The sequence below is a fragment of the Austrofundulus limnaeus genome, unplaced genomic scaffold (assembly GCF_001266775.1).
Source record: "Austrofundulus limnaeus strain Quisiro unplaced genomic scaffold, Austrofundulus_limnaeus-1.0 Scaffold105, whole genome shotgun sequence".
Lineage (NCBI taxonomy): Eukaryota > Metazoa > Chordata > Actinopteri > Cyprinodontiformes > Rivulidae > Austrofundulus > Austrofundulus limnaeus.
This window is the reverse complement of record NW_013952507.1, coordinates 659946-677066: the sequence shown is the minus strand read 5'-3', so window position 1 is coordinate 677066 and position 17121 is coordinate 659946. Positions and strand designations below refer to the sequence as shown.

At 40.3% G+C, this 17121-nt stretch overlaps 1 protein-coding gene across 3 annotated transcripts in view; it reads left to right on the top strand.

Annotated features, from left to right (window-relative positions):
* The window catches only part of sntg2 (syntrophin, gamma 2), a 74809-nt gene that overhangs the window by 13565 nt on the left and 44123 nt on the right, over positions 1-17121 (top strand). For all 3 annotated transcript variants that reach the window (XM_014013739.1, XM_014013738.1, XM_014013740.1), the window contains 7 exons: positions 5124-5261; positions 5370-5426; positions 5521-5578; positions 6057-6100; positions 7608-7649; positions 8516-8603; positions 10582-10664. In XM_014013739.1, the coding sequence (XP_013869193.1) occupies positions 5124-5261; positions 5370-5426; positions 5521-5578; positions 6057-6100; positions 7608-7649; positions 8516-8603; positions 10582-10664 (510 nt within the window). The remainder of the gene's footprint in view (positions 1-5123; positions 5262-5369; positions 5427-5520; positions 5579-6056; positions 6101-7607; positions 7650-8515; positions 8604-10581; positions 10665-17121) is intronic.

Here is a 17121-nt window from a genome sequence, read left to right as displayed (position 1 = left end):
GACACGAGGCAGACATAGGGAAGACCAGAGCCCAAGGGCTTGAGAGGGATCCTGAACGCAGAGCCCCAAGGGGCACCCGCACCCCACACACACCACAGATCAGACCAGCAACGACAAACTCATGGGCCCCAACAGCACCCGCCATACCAGAGCAGATCCAGGAAAGGGCACAGAGGTCCAGGCCCCCAGGGCGCACCCCCTCCAGGCCAAAGCCTGACAGGTCCAGAGATCCCGAGCCCCAGCAGGCAGTCACCAGGCCAGGCCGGCACMCACCCCAGTGCCCAGCCCCAGACCCCGGCGTGGACTCTGTTGAAGTTTAAAATGATTGGATCTGGTTTACCCAGTTTACCCAGTCGCTAACATTTGTCTGTGACAAATGTAGTGCACCAGCTCGACCGTGAAGAAAGCTAGGCTAAGAAGCTAACCAGAAAYTGAGTGCGCTKTAAACGACCATCCCCTACTGGGAAGAGGACCTAAAGTCTCTCACCATCAGAAACTGATTCCAAGTACAAAGAGCTACAGTATAATTCTATAAACTGTGTAAAACCTTTGTCTTCCTGAATCTAAAGTTTGACCATTGTCAGATTCTTCTGGAACAAACCACCTGTTTGTTTTCTCTAAAATACTATATACATTTTCATTACAAAACTCTTGTAATGGTTTTTAACAAACAGGATAAATGGATTTTAAAAAACAGTTGGAMTGACTTTACCTTGTCTGTGTTTTGATGCAGAGGGGTTCACAAACAGAAAACCAATAATTATAACTGTCAGAATTGTCACATTTGTGACAGTTGTAAATAGGACAGATAAACTATTATTGAAAAATATTTTCTTTTACTTTTGTGGAACGGTTATCATGGCAAAAATAGAAGTGCTTMTTCAAAAATACCAATAAAAAAACCCTGAAACTTTCTAGTTTGGCTAAAAATTTAATATAAAATGTTTGCAACTGAATAAAAGGTTGTATAACCTAAGATGGAAATTGGCAAGTTTCTAATATTTGGAAACAAGACCTAATAAAACAGGATTGTGGGGCTTTTTAAAATTTTCAAGTCAGGAGCTGAAACGTTTGTTTTTCACGCTTTAATTTTGCTCCTTTTTGAGGGGCGTTCATCAAAGGTCACTTCATCACAGCGCTTTGAATTGCTTTGTTCTCGTATCCTTTTATTCTTTAAAAATATTATTAGATTTTACAAGATGTTATTCATTCTTGTGCACAATCAGAAATATTACCATACCTACCAGACGGTGTCAGAACCTCCCATTCTCAGACTGGAGACAGAATTTATTTCACAGCTGCTGTCAGGTTGCAGTAGGTTGACGCTTAACATTTATTTTCCTTTTAAAAGAAACATAGAAAAATAAACTATTTGCAAAATGTGTACTGTGAGATTAAATGTTTAATCTGGAACTTGACTGTAAATGTTTGTTGGGAAGATTTCTGGTTGCTTTTTATATGCAGGAATAAATAGTATTATTTATCCGTCTGCCTGTTTATCTTCTGTTTATTCCGAGTTGGGCAGCAGCTTGATCAGGGAAGCCCAAACCTTTCCACAGCTTTTCTAGGAGGATTGTAGGTTCTCGGAAGGCCAGGCCAGCCGAGAGACATAAGACCTTTTGTGCACTGTAAGACCCAGCCCGGGTCAGCACGAGCCGGCCTGGCTTCAAACCCGGGTTAAGAGTGTTTGCATTAGCCCTCATGGTGCAGTTCCACCCTGATTTCTGGAACCCTGAGACCTGTGGTTCTATCTGGGCCGGGCTGCTCGGCTCGATGTGATGTCAGCTACTGCTGCTCATTGATTGTTCACTCACCGGGCGATGAGTAACTTTACGTGAGTCATTTGCAGAGACTAACGTCTTTTTTTAATCCACAAGTTTAACTAAACAATAAAAAGCTACCATTAGCTTACCTTCTGTCATCATCCTCTCATCTTCAGCATCATGCTGCTCGATGGTCTGGTTTAATTTTACGTACTTTTCCTTTGAACATTGGTGGGCAGCACTAATCTAAAAATTAGTTCCACAAGCCCTAAAACACTAACTCAAATATTTAGGCCCCTAATTCTAAAGCACTAATGCACTGAAAGTTTTAGCAAAAGGTAATTTTAAGGCACTAAAATAACCCATCAACATTCTTCAACAGACAACATGACTCACATATTGTCATGTTGCTCTCTTAAGACTTATCATTGACATTCCACAGCTGTATTTGTGTTGATATTGTCAATATATTGTCACCTTGTAAATAAGTGACACACATGAACAAAATGATTGACAAGCTTTCACCCTCAGTTGTTAACATTAATGTTGATCAATAACATTTATAGACCTCAGTTAGTGCTTTTAAATTTAGCAAGTGCTAATCCACCAATACATTTTAAAATTAGCAAAAGCCCTAAAGCACTAATCAGGAAATTTGTTTCCCTTTTTAGTGCTTTAGGGGAACTGTGCCCACCACTGCCTTTGAGTTTGTTGTAGTGTAGTGTCCAAGAGTGGGGGGCCTCTTCTCAGGAATGCACAGATGTGATGTCTCATGGTTTTCCAGCTTCAGAGCTCGGCACATATTATCATATTAGGAAGAGGAACGYTTAAGGTATACCATGACAAAATTTATGATGCCTCTGTTGAACCACACTGTGAAGCCTATAAAGAGGATTGTACGCCCCCACCCTTGGCCTTCGTTCTCCATCTTTCTTACTTGGTGAATCATTTGGCTTGAAGGCCATAATTTGGTTTTTGGCTGTAATCTCCTGGACTGCAAAATAAAGATTCTTGCTGTTCAACCAGCCTGTTTCAGAATTTCTCTCTTCAATGAGCAGCAGCAGTTCCACTTGAACCAGAAGACGTGGTTTTTACACCTCAGTAGTTTACTTATTGTTGTCACAAATAAAATGAAATGCAGCTGGCTGCTCTGGATGTGGAGAAGCAGTGACTCGGTCTCTCCTGGAGAACTGAACATCTCACCTGGTCTCTCAGGAAGAGTCCAGCTACCCTGAGGAGAAAACTCATTTTGACCTGTTGTATCTGATCTCATTTGTTCAGTCTCTACCCAAAGTTTGTGGCTACAGGTGAGGTTAGCAATGTAGACTAACGTCATACCACAACAGACCGGTACAGAGTCCAGTTTCGCACCGATCCATCTATGTAATACTTTGAATTTCTATTAAAGATCAAATGTTTGTACTAATGTTGTTTAATAAGCTGTTTTAATCACTTGATGCATTTAGTTGCAATCTGTAAGGAAAGTCTTTAATCAGAGGAATAAATTTATCTCATTTGTCTGGAAACAAAGCGGTTTATAAGAGAACCGTCTTTTTAGTCTTGGAAATGAAAAGCAGAAACGTGGTTTCTTCCCCTCCCTGACTGTTCTGGTGTCATAAAAATGTTTGGTTGGTTTTGTGTCTGAATGTCGCAGGTGTTGCTGCTGCCGCCTCGGTTCAGTAGAGCCTTAATTTCTCCTCTTGTCATCTTGGATGGGAGCAGTTCCCGACCTTCATTCTGGAGTGTCTTTAAAAGAGAATTGCTTGACCTCACTCATGTAGTGGTTGTGACCTTTTTTCTTCACACGCACTCGTCCCTCAGGAGCACATGAATGAAAAGGGAGTCATATCCTATTCTGCAGTTCACACAAAGTGGTAAACTGCACCCACTTGTCTTCTGTGAATTCATTTTGTTTCTTTCAGGATACAAGTAAAATTGGTGCCTTCATTTCTTACTATCTTATGTGCTGATGAATATCTCAACCTGAACTGTAATTGTAATTAAAACATTTAACATTGTGCTTCCTGGTGTTGTAAAAGTTATTCTTTGGGTTTTCTTTTAGAATAAACTGGTTGAACTGTTTTAAACTTTGTGGTTTTTGTGTATGCAAAGCWTTGAATGGACTTTTGTTTTAGTCAGCTGTGTTTGTTTGTTATAGTCGGGTTATTTCAGATTAGCTTGCTGTTTGTTTCATCAAATTGCCACATTTGCTCTTATCCATCAGTCATACTGACGCTTGTTGCAGCTCAGGAAATTATAAAACCGCCACATAAAGTCAGGCCTTTGGAAATAACCAATATGAGGAGGGAGCACAACTCTGTGTGATATATTAGCTCTCACAAATGTAATACAGCTGGGGTTAGCATAAATTGTTCCTTCTAGTTTTGCAGCAGCTTCATTGTTTAAACTCAATGTGCAGAATTTACTGATTTATGATGATCAGAAAGGAACTGAACCAGTTTTTTCCCCAGATTTTGTCCAATGACTTTCACAGTACAGAAGAAATGCTTAATTTAATTATTAAACAGTTAATAATAATAATAATAATAATAATAATAAATGTTGATATTATCTGAGCAGACAAAGTAATGCCCCCCCCCCCCATCTCAGACCATTGAGGAAATGCAACCTTTTTGTTGTTTTTTATTTTCCTATCAAAGAGTTGAATTTTAAAAGTTTAGTGTGAATTTTAAAGCACAGAGTAGTTTCAGGTTGAAGCTAAATGTCAACATGAGTTCACAACAATATTTGCACAGTTCAGTCGTGTAACAAGTAGCTCAGATATTTTATTTTAGTTTTGCTGATTTGCTTTAGATTTTCAGTTATAGTTCAGTGTTGTTCTCTCTAAACCAACCAAAAACACGCAGATTGTTGATATAAAATCCTTGTGCTCCTAAACTCAAGCTATTGGATATTTTGATGCCATTAAACTTTGACACATTTTGGAACTTAAAGCATTTTATGTTTTGCCAATAATAGATATGGAATAAGACAATACTTATAAGTTTGCTCAAACTGATTTTTTTTGCACCTGGAATCTCTCTTTTTGTACAAAAATGCGTTCTTTTATGAAAGTTGACATTTCAGTCAAGATTTAAATCACCTCCAATTTTCTAAAATCACATTTATCCATTGTCTTGTAGCGCAGAAAAAAAGTATAAATCGCCTTTTTTTCCCAAATTTTATTTTTTCTCTTCCCACACAAAGGTTTGTCTGTGTCGAGCAAAACCAATTAACCCAAAACTCCAACAGAAGAACTGCGTACAAAAAAGACAAATTGAGAAAAGAGGATTAAAATGTTCATTGTGTGCATAATTGCTCTGCTTGGCAAAATGTCAATGCTCTTCTCATTTACAACAGACAAAATCAGGAATTGCTTTGCTCTACAATGAGGAGACCAACAATACCTATGATGTCTGCCTGAAATTAACCAGAGACGCATTAACCATACAGAAGCTGGACGTGGTTTGCACGAGTGGAACTGAATCCCAAGTAAATGTAAGTGCGCTCGGGACGTGCATTGAAATTCATGCTACGCAACTCCAGAGTACTGTTTCAGTGTCCACGGTATCCCTTTGCCAATAAAAAAACTCCCCCTTTCTAAAGCACAGAACTGTTGTACTACGAAGACAAGCGACTGGCAGCCTGGGCTTAAGCATCAAAGTAAGCCGATAAGATTTCATTATGGAGACACCACAGCGGAGAGGAGAGCAAAAACTCCACATTATTCAGCTTTTCTTTGCTTTGTCTTCTTCAGGGAGGTGCAGAGCACAACGTGCCGGTGGTCATTTCCAAGATTTTTAAAGATCAAGTAGGTAAGAAGTGATAAAGTTTGTGTTGTATAATCTCTGCTCTCATTAGCCTCTCCTAACAGCTGTCAAACCCAGTGACCCGAACTGTAGCAGAGATAAATGGCTCGTCTCCAAACGAGCCTCGATGGCATCAACATACACATTAAACGCAAAGACAAACAAAGTCTTTAGTGGCTGCGAGAGCTTAATGCCCTGGAAATACCGCTGTAAAATGTATGYGTCCTAATGTCTTTATACACACGTCGTTAATGTCTTCAGGACATCATCGCAACAAGACTTCCACTGTTTCCCTTTGCTGCAAATGAGTTTATAATAATTAGTTCCCAATTTCAAGCTTTCTTGTGTTCTTTCCTCAACCTTTAGGATGTTCTCAGAGATGATTCTGACAGACGCTGATTGCCATTTCCACCACATTACCTTGTATGAAATGAGCAATTATTTTGTAATGTTTTCATTAACCTCTGACGATTGATGTCCGCAGCCGATCAGACGGGGAAGCTGTTCGTCGGCGACGCCGTGCTGCAGGTGGGTACATCGGTTTGTGACTTATTTTCCTGGAGGCCGGTTTAGGTCGCCGACGAAAGAGGAAACTTAATTTGGACTCTGTTGTTTTGACAGTGAAATTAATTTAGAGGAAAAGGGAGCTGAATATTGCATAATTTGATTGAGTGGTTGGATGTCTCCGTGCTCTTTTGTCATGCTCTTATCGTGATACTAACCACTCCAGATTCAATTTATCCACCACATTTCTGTCAGTCTGCGCTAAATAATTCAGCAGGTCACTAACAAATAGGAACCAATATTCCTCAGAATAACTGTCAGGCACTGTCTGATGTATATTCACTGAAGTTAATTTGAATCTGTCTGGGGTTTTTTATTGCATGTGCTGTTTATCTAGAATTTTAAACAGGTTGAATGAGCAGCAGAGCTATATAACAACATTCCTGTTGGAGGTTATTGGGAATTAAAATATGAATGGAACCACTGCAGCCTCCAGCTTTGGATCGTCTCTACTTGATATTTATTTGCAGCGTATCTGAATCGTGGCACAGCAGAATTCTGCGACTCATCAGGAGGAGAAGCTCAGTAAATGAGCAGCGCAGTGGTTTTGGCAGCATTTGAAGAGGAGGGACCAGCTGAGAAGGGACAGTTTTCAGGGATAAGGGCGGGAAATTAGGACTCTGTTTAAAAATAAAAGTGGGAAAAAGYGCAGCTCTTTGTCTTATTCTTTGCTCGAAGCCACACCTGCTCCTTAACCTCGGTGGTCTCCGCTGTTCCCACCAGTCCTTCACCCTCCTCCTGTCAACATATAGTTCTGCTTCTGATTCAGTCGTCCTCTTTGACTCGTGAWTCCTGGCTCCGGTTAGTTCTGTGTCTTCTGACTTCTTTGGGTAATTCTTGTTGTTTGCTGCCATCCCAGATCTTTATTTTAATTTAAAATTATTAGTTTTATCTTGTTTATCTGCAAATTGGTTGTTATGTTTCTGGTAAAAGTCTCGTTTATGTACTTGTGACTTAAGTAAACTTCTCATATTTAGCTTTGTGCAACATGTCACTTTTATTAAAATCCTTCATGGCTGACAGCGTCTCTAAACAGACTAAACTCTGTAATTTACCTCCCATTTCACCTGAAACSTGTTTCTTTTTAATCCGTCCAGTTTTATTCTTTCCTCGGTTCTAAGCTATGGTTAAATTTGTTCTTCACTGGTAGAGAAGACGATGTTCTCGAGTGACACCTGCGTGGGAGACGCCATCTAGTGGCAGATTTTGTCATTACAACCAATTCAGTGCCGCTGAAATAATTTTAGATTTTTGTAATAAAAAAATCGAAGAGCTGCTTTGAGTGGGTTATTTTAAGTAGAACTGMTTTTTGTGGGGGTGGATTGGCCGGCCAGTTGGACGACACCTGAAAGCCAGATGTGGCCCGCGGGCCACCAGTTGCTCATCCCTGCTCCAGCTATCTTTTTTTCCTTTAACATCACAAATACAGTATATAAATGACTTATTTAACCCTTTGTGCTCATTTCTTTAGGTCAATGGCATAAATGTGGAGCACTGCACCCATCAGGAAGTTGTAAGTATAAATATTTTTGTTAAATGATGCAACAAATGTCAAAAGAAATGCAGCCAAAGTAAATGTTGACAACTTTTATTCTATATAATGTGGCATGTGCTCATTTTGCCTGTTTTGATGCAGTTTGACTGAAAATGAAAAGACAGAAAATGAGCTGATTTTTTTTTTCAAGCGTCTGTAAAATGGAAGCAGCTAATATCTGAGCTGCTTTGTGAACTCGTGCCGTTTAGCTCCCGTCTTTGTTAAATATCTTTTTTATCGCCTGCCATCCCCTCCTCGTCTCCCACAYGCCCACCCACACTTCTCTCTCCGTGTAGCTCCAAACAGCTGTTCTTCTCACTATCTTCACCTCCAGAGTGTCAGAATGCATAATGAGCAGTTTCTCTTCAGAACACAAGCCAGAGCTTTTAATGGCAGCCTGTCTGTCTGTCAGCAACACGAGCTGCTGCAGACGMGAGGGACGTGACCTCCCATGTCCCATCTATCAGCCTGTCTGCCTTTTTTCTGTCTTCTCTTATTTAAGATGCAAAGAAGTTTCATAAATCTAATTTGACACGAATGCCTCACCATAACGGGGCGTTTTAAGTTTCTTCTTTAGAGCATTTAGGCCCCAGATGATAAAGCATTCAGAGCACAGCTGCTTTGTGTGCCACTTTTCTGCCACTTGTCACCAGAGACGAGCTGACCTTCAGCTCCTGTCCTTTTAATGCATCCAGAGAAAACACTTCAGTCGGATTGTAAATTCTGATTCTTCACACATCTGCTGCGGCCGCGTGCTCGACACAAATCTCTCGTTTGGTTTACGAGATCAGGTTTTATCACAGAGATCTCTCCCGCTAACCGTATCAATCTGTTTCTGCTGGCAGGTTCACCTCCTGCGTACCGCCGGCGATGAGGTCACCATCACCGTTCGCTACCTGCGAGAAGTCCCATCATTTCTCAAACTGCCTCTAGGTGAGCGTTCACCGGCTGCGACGCCGTTCAGGTCCGCAATAAACCTCGCCGGCTATTTTCAGAACGGCAAAGCAAACCCCATTTACGGCCAAGCATTATTCCTTTTTATTTCTTTATTTTGGTTCTGTTTTCAGTCGACGGGCGTTTTTATTTCAGAGATAAATTGCCTTGTTCGGTTTGAGGGAGGCAGTAAAATCAGAAACGGAGATAAGCTGCGCTTCAGCAGCTTGTAAAGATAAAAGTASAAACCCTGAAATCATCTCCAGTTGGACAGATAAAGTTCAAATGATCCAGGTGGGAAAAACTGCACACAAAATATTTTAAAAGCAAAAGTGAAACTAAACTTAGTTTGTGGCACGTTTCTCGTTAATATTAACAATAAAGCTGTTCAGCTGATAAAAGTAGGTAACCAGCTTCAGTACTTATTGTTTGTTATAAATCTAAATTCTGYGCAGTTTCATCTTTTTTATGTTAAAGCTGGAGGACAGTACCCAGACTCCCTGATGAGTTTACTGCAGGGGGTTGAAAAGACGCACAAAACAGATTTTCAAACTTTGAGTTCAGGAGGATCTGTGGCTTTTATCTGTTGGACCACAGAAGTAGGGGTGCTGGGTTTTAAAGGAGGAGTATTCTGTATTTTCCAGGCACATAATTTAATTCTATACCGTTACCTTTAGTTGTTATGAAAAGAAATAAACACCTTATATTTGGCCTCTGTCTCTTTAAGATCCTCCTACCATTTCAGACACTCCCACTTCAGCACGTCTACACAATAATGCTTGGGAGGGGTGGCTCAGCTGCAGACTGAGCTCCAGGCAGGAGCTTTGTACCAACAACCTCCACACAGCTACCCCAGGAGATTCAAGGGTTTCTCCAACATGCATGAATGAGTCAAAGCAACGCTCTGAATGGTTCTGATGAGGGAAAGTCGGAGTTCCTCCTGGTGCAGGTTGGGCTCCACCAGGGCTGCAGCTTCCAGATTGTGGTCTTCATGGAGAGGAGCTGAAGCTGGAGTCATGGACAGGGTGGTCTGCCACAGCTGGAGGGTCTGATGGTGCCTCCTGAAGGTTATGGTCCAGYGTGTAGCTGGAAAAAGAAGGACTGCTCCCTCTGGGTTGGGGCGAGGGATCAGAATGTGTGGTTACTCCTCCTGAGCCTGATCCCTCTGATTTGTTCAAATAAGTGGAAGAAAATGGATTTCTTCCCTTGAGACACTTTTTATTTTAGAGAAAATAATCAGTTATCGGCGCTCATAGATTTCAGTTTAAGTTGAACGTTTTTTATGGCTCCCGTCATTAAACTCTCGTCAGATCTGTCAGATGTTTAATCGTTCGCTAAGAAACAAACATCCACCCCGCTGAGCTGACTCTAATTGTTGTCTGGATTTGCTATAAGCCAGAAGAAGAAATGAACTTTCTTTTGTCAATAAGTTGAGTTTCCACCAGCAAACATCATAATCATTATGTAAAACTGATCTGATTCCTAAGGGCACACAGATGTGAAGTGATTAAAACTACAAGGAGTGAATGAATATTTATGTTTGATAAAATCTCTGAATGAAAAGTGATTGCTGTGAGAGAATCTGTCTTTGTGTCGTGGCTCAGATAGAAATCAGAGGACTTCAGCTCCATGTTTGGCCTGATGAAACAGAGAACGGAGCTTTTTGTTTTCCCTCCTATGAGACAAATCACGAGTCAGAAAAGGCCAGAGACTTCCTGCTCCACTTTAGAGTGTGACTGAACCACACAGGCTCTCTAAATTATCATCAAAGAGCAGCATTCCTCTTTTCCGGATGCTGCCTGTGATCTTTAGTGTTTAGCTTAAAGGCAGGATGCTGCAGTAAAGTCAATAATAATCCTTCAAGTGTGCCACTACAGAGGGGATGAAAAGTGATGCACATGGGCTGGACTGAGCAATTTAACCTAATTCTTTAGATCTCTTAAGATGAATCATTCTCCTCTTTTTGTCTCTTCCTCAGGTTCTCCGGGGCCGGATCACAGCCGAGTGGCCTCTCCGCTCTTCGACAGCGGCTTACATTTAAATGGAAACGGAAACAACGCGGTAAGAATCTCCTCTTTTGAGATTTCATGTTGAGAGGATCGTGTTTGATCTGATCAGGTCTTATGAAGTCTTACCGGTGGTGGAAGTTARATTTTTATGAAACTATTGATGTCACACACGTTATATCTCCCTTTATCTGTCACAACAGTTGATTATAAAAAACATCAGTAATGAATGTTCATCCAGGATTTATTAAATGTTAGCTGCACTTCATCTGAAGCCACRGTCCTCTCACTTCAAACAGAAAAGGTTTGGAAAGGTTTCATCTGCATGTGGACCTGGAGCTGCTTCACACAGTCAGACAATAACAGGTGAAAGAGCCAGATTCTTCTCTTCATTCAGAACCAACAAAAACCTGCCGTGTCAGAGAAAACTGTGGAGGTTTAATCCAACAACACATTTAACCCTCAGCCTTYCCAGAGCCAGGACACCTACAGGATCTTTATTTAGAGATATTAAAGAGACAAACTCATCCTTGGAGCACCAGCTGAGGTGAAGTCAGCCTGAGACACCAGGATTTCTCTGACCCTTAACTGCTTCATGTGGAGCTTTGTCCACAACAGAGCTTCATTAGTTTCTACATGAACACAGAGGTGCACCTAAACAAATCAGTAAATGAGCATTAGTGTTACATGGCAKTACTTTTGCCTTCCTTCACAAAGGTTTGYTTAAATCAGACTTTTGTTTTGAAATATCTGGTTACCAAAAAGGATGTTGCCACAAGTTCAGGAAGTTGACACTGATATTTTGTGGCTGAGTTAAAATCTCTGCATATTACATACTTCCATGTATGGCTGCGTGATTTCTATTCATTCCAAAACAGAGTTAAAATAGACTAACTCCCATTATAATGGTGAGCATGAGAATTTATTAATAAACCAGCAGGCACAATAGAGATAAACGACTTTTAATAAACGACGAAAAGAAAAAAAAGGCCACCATGTCCCCTCGCGGGCTCTATGTCAGAAAATGTTACTTTTTCCCCCCTCTATAGTGGACGTAACAATCAAGAGTTAAAAACAAAAACTGGACTTTCAATTCTAAAGTTGTTGTTAAATTTCAGCTTTAGAACTGAAAGTCCAGTTTTTGTTTTTAACTTTTTGATTGATCATGACCTGGATAACTGAGTCTTCACCAGCGTATTTCATAAAATACAGATGCAGTCTGACAGATGTATTTACTGTTTTTTAAAAGGTTGTTTAAGCTGAAGAATAAATGAGATGTCACTCCAAAGGASAAGCACACATTTTCAGTGCTAGAGTTACGCTGTGCTAACAGACTGAAAAACTGTAATTGTTACCCTGAACAACAAATAATCAGTAACTGATTGAATCCCAACTTTTTTTTGTTTTGACCATTTTAAAAACAAGAAAAACCTGAATAGTTATAAACAATCTGTTCAGCTCCTAACCACATGCTGATTCTTCAAACCAACATTTACTCCCAGTTGTCTTATTCTCCTGCTCTAAATGATTTAATGACCAGTTCATGTATTTAAATATTTTACCTGGTAAAATAAAAAAATAACTGTTTACTTTTATACTACTTTTAAAACAAATTATTCAGTGTCTTTTCTTCAGTATCTGCAAAAGAATCAGACTAAAAGCAGCAGTTTGCAGCAAAGCCCACTGTTTCCATGAATAATCTCCACTTTTCTTTGAAGGGCAGCAGGAGAGAAGTCAGAGTGTGTTTAACTGCAGCTGCCTCAGCAGAGCTGACCGCTAACTGGACAGAAGCAGGCAGYGCTATCAGCCGCAGGCCGAGCCGCTGCCTCTTTGTGGATCCGGACTCGTACAAATCCACTTTGACTTTGACAACTTAATAAATGCCAAGTAATCCTTGATGTCCTCTGCATTAATGCTGGGGCGGCACTGAGCTGCCTGAAACGTGGCTCCCAGCTCTGGAGCCGAACTGCTCCTCAGACTTTATCCCTGCAAACACAAGAGAAAATGATTCTGAGCCGCTCCTCCTTTTGTTTCTGCACCTGTCTGTCATGTCGCAAAAGGTGCAGAAAAAATGGTGATTTGATGCCTTCAGGTCGCTGATAACAGTTTTTTTAAAGCGTGAAAAGGTTTAAAAGGAAACTGGTACAAATTTTGAGCTTGCTGGATCTCCGAGTGGTGAAGGCTGTGATTACAGTGTGCAGCTGAGACCATCAGTCAGAGCAGTTTGACTTCAGAAGGTACTGATTTCACAAAGYAGCATTTCAGTTTTACCAGAGCTCGGTGAGGCTTTGGTCTGCATCCAGTAAACAGTATTTTCACTTACTGCTGCACCTTTTGAGAGGAATATTTCCAAACCTCTTTACCATGAATTACATGTCGCTCCTTCAGCAGGTCTTCAGGTTCTGCAGAAACCTGTTAATCTGTCAACTCAGGTGTCAAAGTAGACAATCATCTCAAATGTTAGTCCCCGTTTACACAGAGCTGGTTTTCAGTGAAAATGTAACATTTTTGTTGCGATCCAGCTGATTACCTGTGATCTGATTCTGACACGGCACTTTTTGAAACAGGCKAAAACAATTACAATAAAKTACAGACARCAGGTGTGTTTTTTATTGTTACTCACCTTTTGCAGCTTGTAGGAGCAAAACCAAAAACTATAAAGTCTGAAGGAACGTTGGTTTATTCACTAGGTTTGGATGTAACTAAGATCCTGCAGCTGCTGCATGATCAGTGCATGAGTGAGCCTCAGGGTTGCCAGATAAAAACAGGTTGTTTTTTTGCCCTTCCTTTTCTGTGCCATTTTCACCAAACACCACACATTTTATCTTAATACTCGGCATAAAAGACAGTTTGGGTCAAAATACAATCATTTTAAAGAGACAGTACAACAGTTTGATGCAACTCTGCCACATTACTGCAGTGGTTCCTTGTACATGAGGGATTTTTTTTACCCCATTAAACACTGAAACACCAACACTTCCAGAGAGCAGTCACATGTGAACAGGGCCTTAGATGTTTCTTTGTCCAGAGGTTGTATTTTTTTATTCATTGGCTGGATGAAACCAGGTTACAAAGTTCTTTGTTGAAACACAAACGTTTGACACAAGYTCACACTCTTATAGTCTCATATGCATCACAGAAATGACATAAGATTTATCACTTAAGTAATGTCGTATTTTACAAGATTAAAAATACTCAGATTTTTATCCCAAATTGTAAAACTGTCTCCCATCAGATGCAGCTCCTCAGTGGAGGACGTCTTCCAGAGATCAGCTACAAAGTCCTGGCCCAGGTTTTTGTCTTTAGGTGAGGTACCAGGTGGACCGTTAATAACTGCTCAAAGAAACCCGTTAACAAAATAACTGTTTAATGTTGCTCAAGTGAATAAAAATGTTAAAAGAATAAGGTGGGAACAACTCAAAGTAAGGAATGTGAACAACTCTGAGGTGTCACAAATATAACTTTGGTGTTTAAAAATAAAAGAAATGTGAGATTTTACTTTTTCATTAAGGCTTTTTGTCTCATGACATTTGGCTGCTGAACTTTTACAGAACTTGAAGACCTGCTGAAGAGCTGTGAAACTAAGAATAGTGGCCCTCAGGGACCAGGAATGGACATGTCTAGAAATTTTAATCATCTTGAAAAGACTCTGTTTAATTTATCCATTTCAGAAGGTTGTATTTTAACAATCAAAGCAGCTGTAAGTCTTTAACTTGAGTTCCTTGGATAAATTAGAAATAACTGTTTCACTATTTTTCTTACAGCTCAGCAATCACATGTAGAGAAACTGTGGAGAGGAGACATTTTAAAATAAAACCTAAAGGCTGGGGGGTGGGGGGCACGGTGAGCTTTTTTACCTGACAGACATTGAGGTTTATATTGTGGTCCAGTTAATAAACGGCCGAGCGATGAAAGGGCAGCTGAGTTTATGGAGAGGATGTCAAAACTTGCTCAGAAAACGAGGGTCGAGACAGAGCAAGAAAGCTGAGTGTAATATGATCCGACAAAATAAATTGCTGTTCCTCTTCAAACAGGAACTCTAACATGGCACAAATAAACATTTTCTTTACCTCAGATGTGGATAAGATTATTTTAAAGTGGTGCACTGATGAATAATTAGCGTTAACCTTTTAATTTAACTGTATTTAAAGAGGACATCTCATGCAAAATGCACTTGTTATAGCCATTAAATGCATTGTTGTGTACTTGGAGTCTCTCATATTTAGTTTTATCTTTCTGATGTTTTCTAAACTATTACATCAAATTATTTTCTGTGCAGCTATATAATCGTAAACCCCTCTATCAAAGTAGAATAGACCACTCTGGAAGTTGAAGTGGGGCAGAGTGTRGAAGAATAGAATAGAAATRGCCTTTATTGTCCTGCCGAGGGAAATTCAGGTGTCAGCAGCATCAGTACAGAGGTTAGCTAGTTAGTTTACGAATTATAGACGGTGCACAAAAAATGAAATTACCACTAACTAGCAATGATACGACTACTACTAATAAAAATGCAATAAAAAGGACTGTGCAGATATTAAAAAATATGTTTTGTTTTAGAGACTGTAGTTACCTATCAGAATTTGACATTAGGAATTAGAATTTGCMTATTTTCAGTGCAAAACAATCGCAACAGACAACTGTAAATTATCACAGTGCAGACGAGAAACACGTGCAATTACAGCAAAATTATTTTTAAACTTTAAAAATAATAGTGTGGTGCAAATGATTGTTCAGATGAGGAATGACAATGAATAGTATCAGTACAAATGATTGTTGGGGCAGCAGCAGGTGTGTAAACACTTACTGTGATTTTTGGGCGTAGTGCAGGTTATAGAGTCCGACAGCTGCAGGGAGGAAGGATCTGTGATGACGCTCCTTTGTGCACCTCGGATGCAGCAGTCTGTAGCTGAAGGAGCTTTTCAGTTCAGTGTGAAGCGCCTTGTTTGGATTTAAAGTGACAGCCTCAAAATGAGTAGATCTGAGACACACCTCCAAAAAGGGGCGGGGCTTGTGGAGTTACTATAAGGAGGAGTTCAGACCAAAGCATTGCAGTTCCACTTTACATGGACTCCAACTGAAGGAAAAGGATTTAAATGCATGAAATGTCTCCTCTTCAAAGGTACCAGTTTGTTTGTATTTACCTGCACAAGTTTAACAAATGACTTAAAAATGTTTTTCTAATGACGTTTTCGACCTGGCCACGTTATAATAGAGACACCATGTCAAACAGTGAAATATTGTTCAGAGCTTTGTCCTCATCTGGCTTTTAAATAATTATTCTCAGCTCATGTCGCCTCAGATAATGCAGTGTTTTATAAAGGAGTGGCTGACTTCAGCAGCAGCTCTGTGGTTTTTAAGTTGGTGTTTTTCAGCTCCGCAGAGGCAGGTGCTCCGTCACTGTAATCCACTCTGACAGCCTGATAGTGCTCCGTTTCCTGCCACACCACTCACTTTGTGCAGGCCTCCACTCCAGAGTTAACTAAAACATTGTGTTCTCACTTGACATAATTGGGGCGAGGGATAATCATTTCTTTAGAAACGTAGTTGTGGGTTTTGTGGCGCTGACACGGGTCTTTATGTAACTGCAGTGGAGCTGGACTCACTTTGCAAAGGTGAGCACTTTTTCCTCCTCACTTCACCCTCAGCTGTCGTCCATCCAGGCGATATTTTATCTTTTTTTTTTAAAACTCTCTGATGCGTTCAACTGTTCAGACCCGACAGACGGCAGGTGATATTTTTATTATTGTTGTGAGCAGACACACACCTGTGTTGCGCCTGTGATAATGGGACTACATCCGATTATTTGGAGCTGTTGGGGGATTTGGAGCTGACRGATAATCTTTTGCTCCAGGAATGATTGGCTGTTTGATGTTCACTCAGCTTCACTCATTTGATCCCTGAGCCTGTAACTCATTAGGTAATGTGTAATGCATCTGTTCTTCATTAAGATGTGCTGCGATTTGCATTTAAATGTGGGAAAACATCCACTTAGAACAGCTTTTGTCAGCATGTTGTGCTTCAGGAGATCTGAATAGATGTTTGTAAGCCCTGAAGTTTGGAGGTAGACRTCATGTGATGCTTTTCTTTTGACATGTTCTACATCATACAGTTGGTGCTGCATGAGTTGTTTGGAAGGAAACATCTTGGCAGACGTCTGATCTCTCAATCCCTACATGTTATCATGTAATSGAAAGGCCTTAACCAATTTCTCCCAGCAATTAGACAGATTAAATCTCACCTTTGTGTCCAAACTCGAAGTCCATCAGCTTCCTAACGATCTCCTTGATGAGTTTCGACCTGAACTCAAACATGGACGCTTTTCCAAAATGACACAAAGGCAGTGGTGGGCACCGTTCTGCCCATCTGCTAACCCGCTATTAGCAGAACTAATATGTTGCTGAGTGGTTTAGCATTCACATAAACTTTATCAATGTTGTATAAAGTACCACAATGTGATACTTGAGTAAAAGTTTAAGTATCTTACCAAAAAATTACTTTGGTAAAAGTTAAAG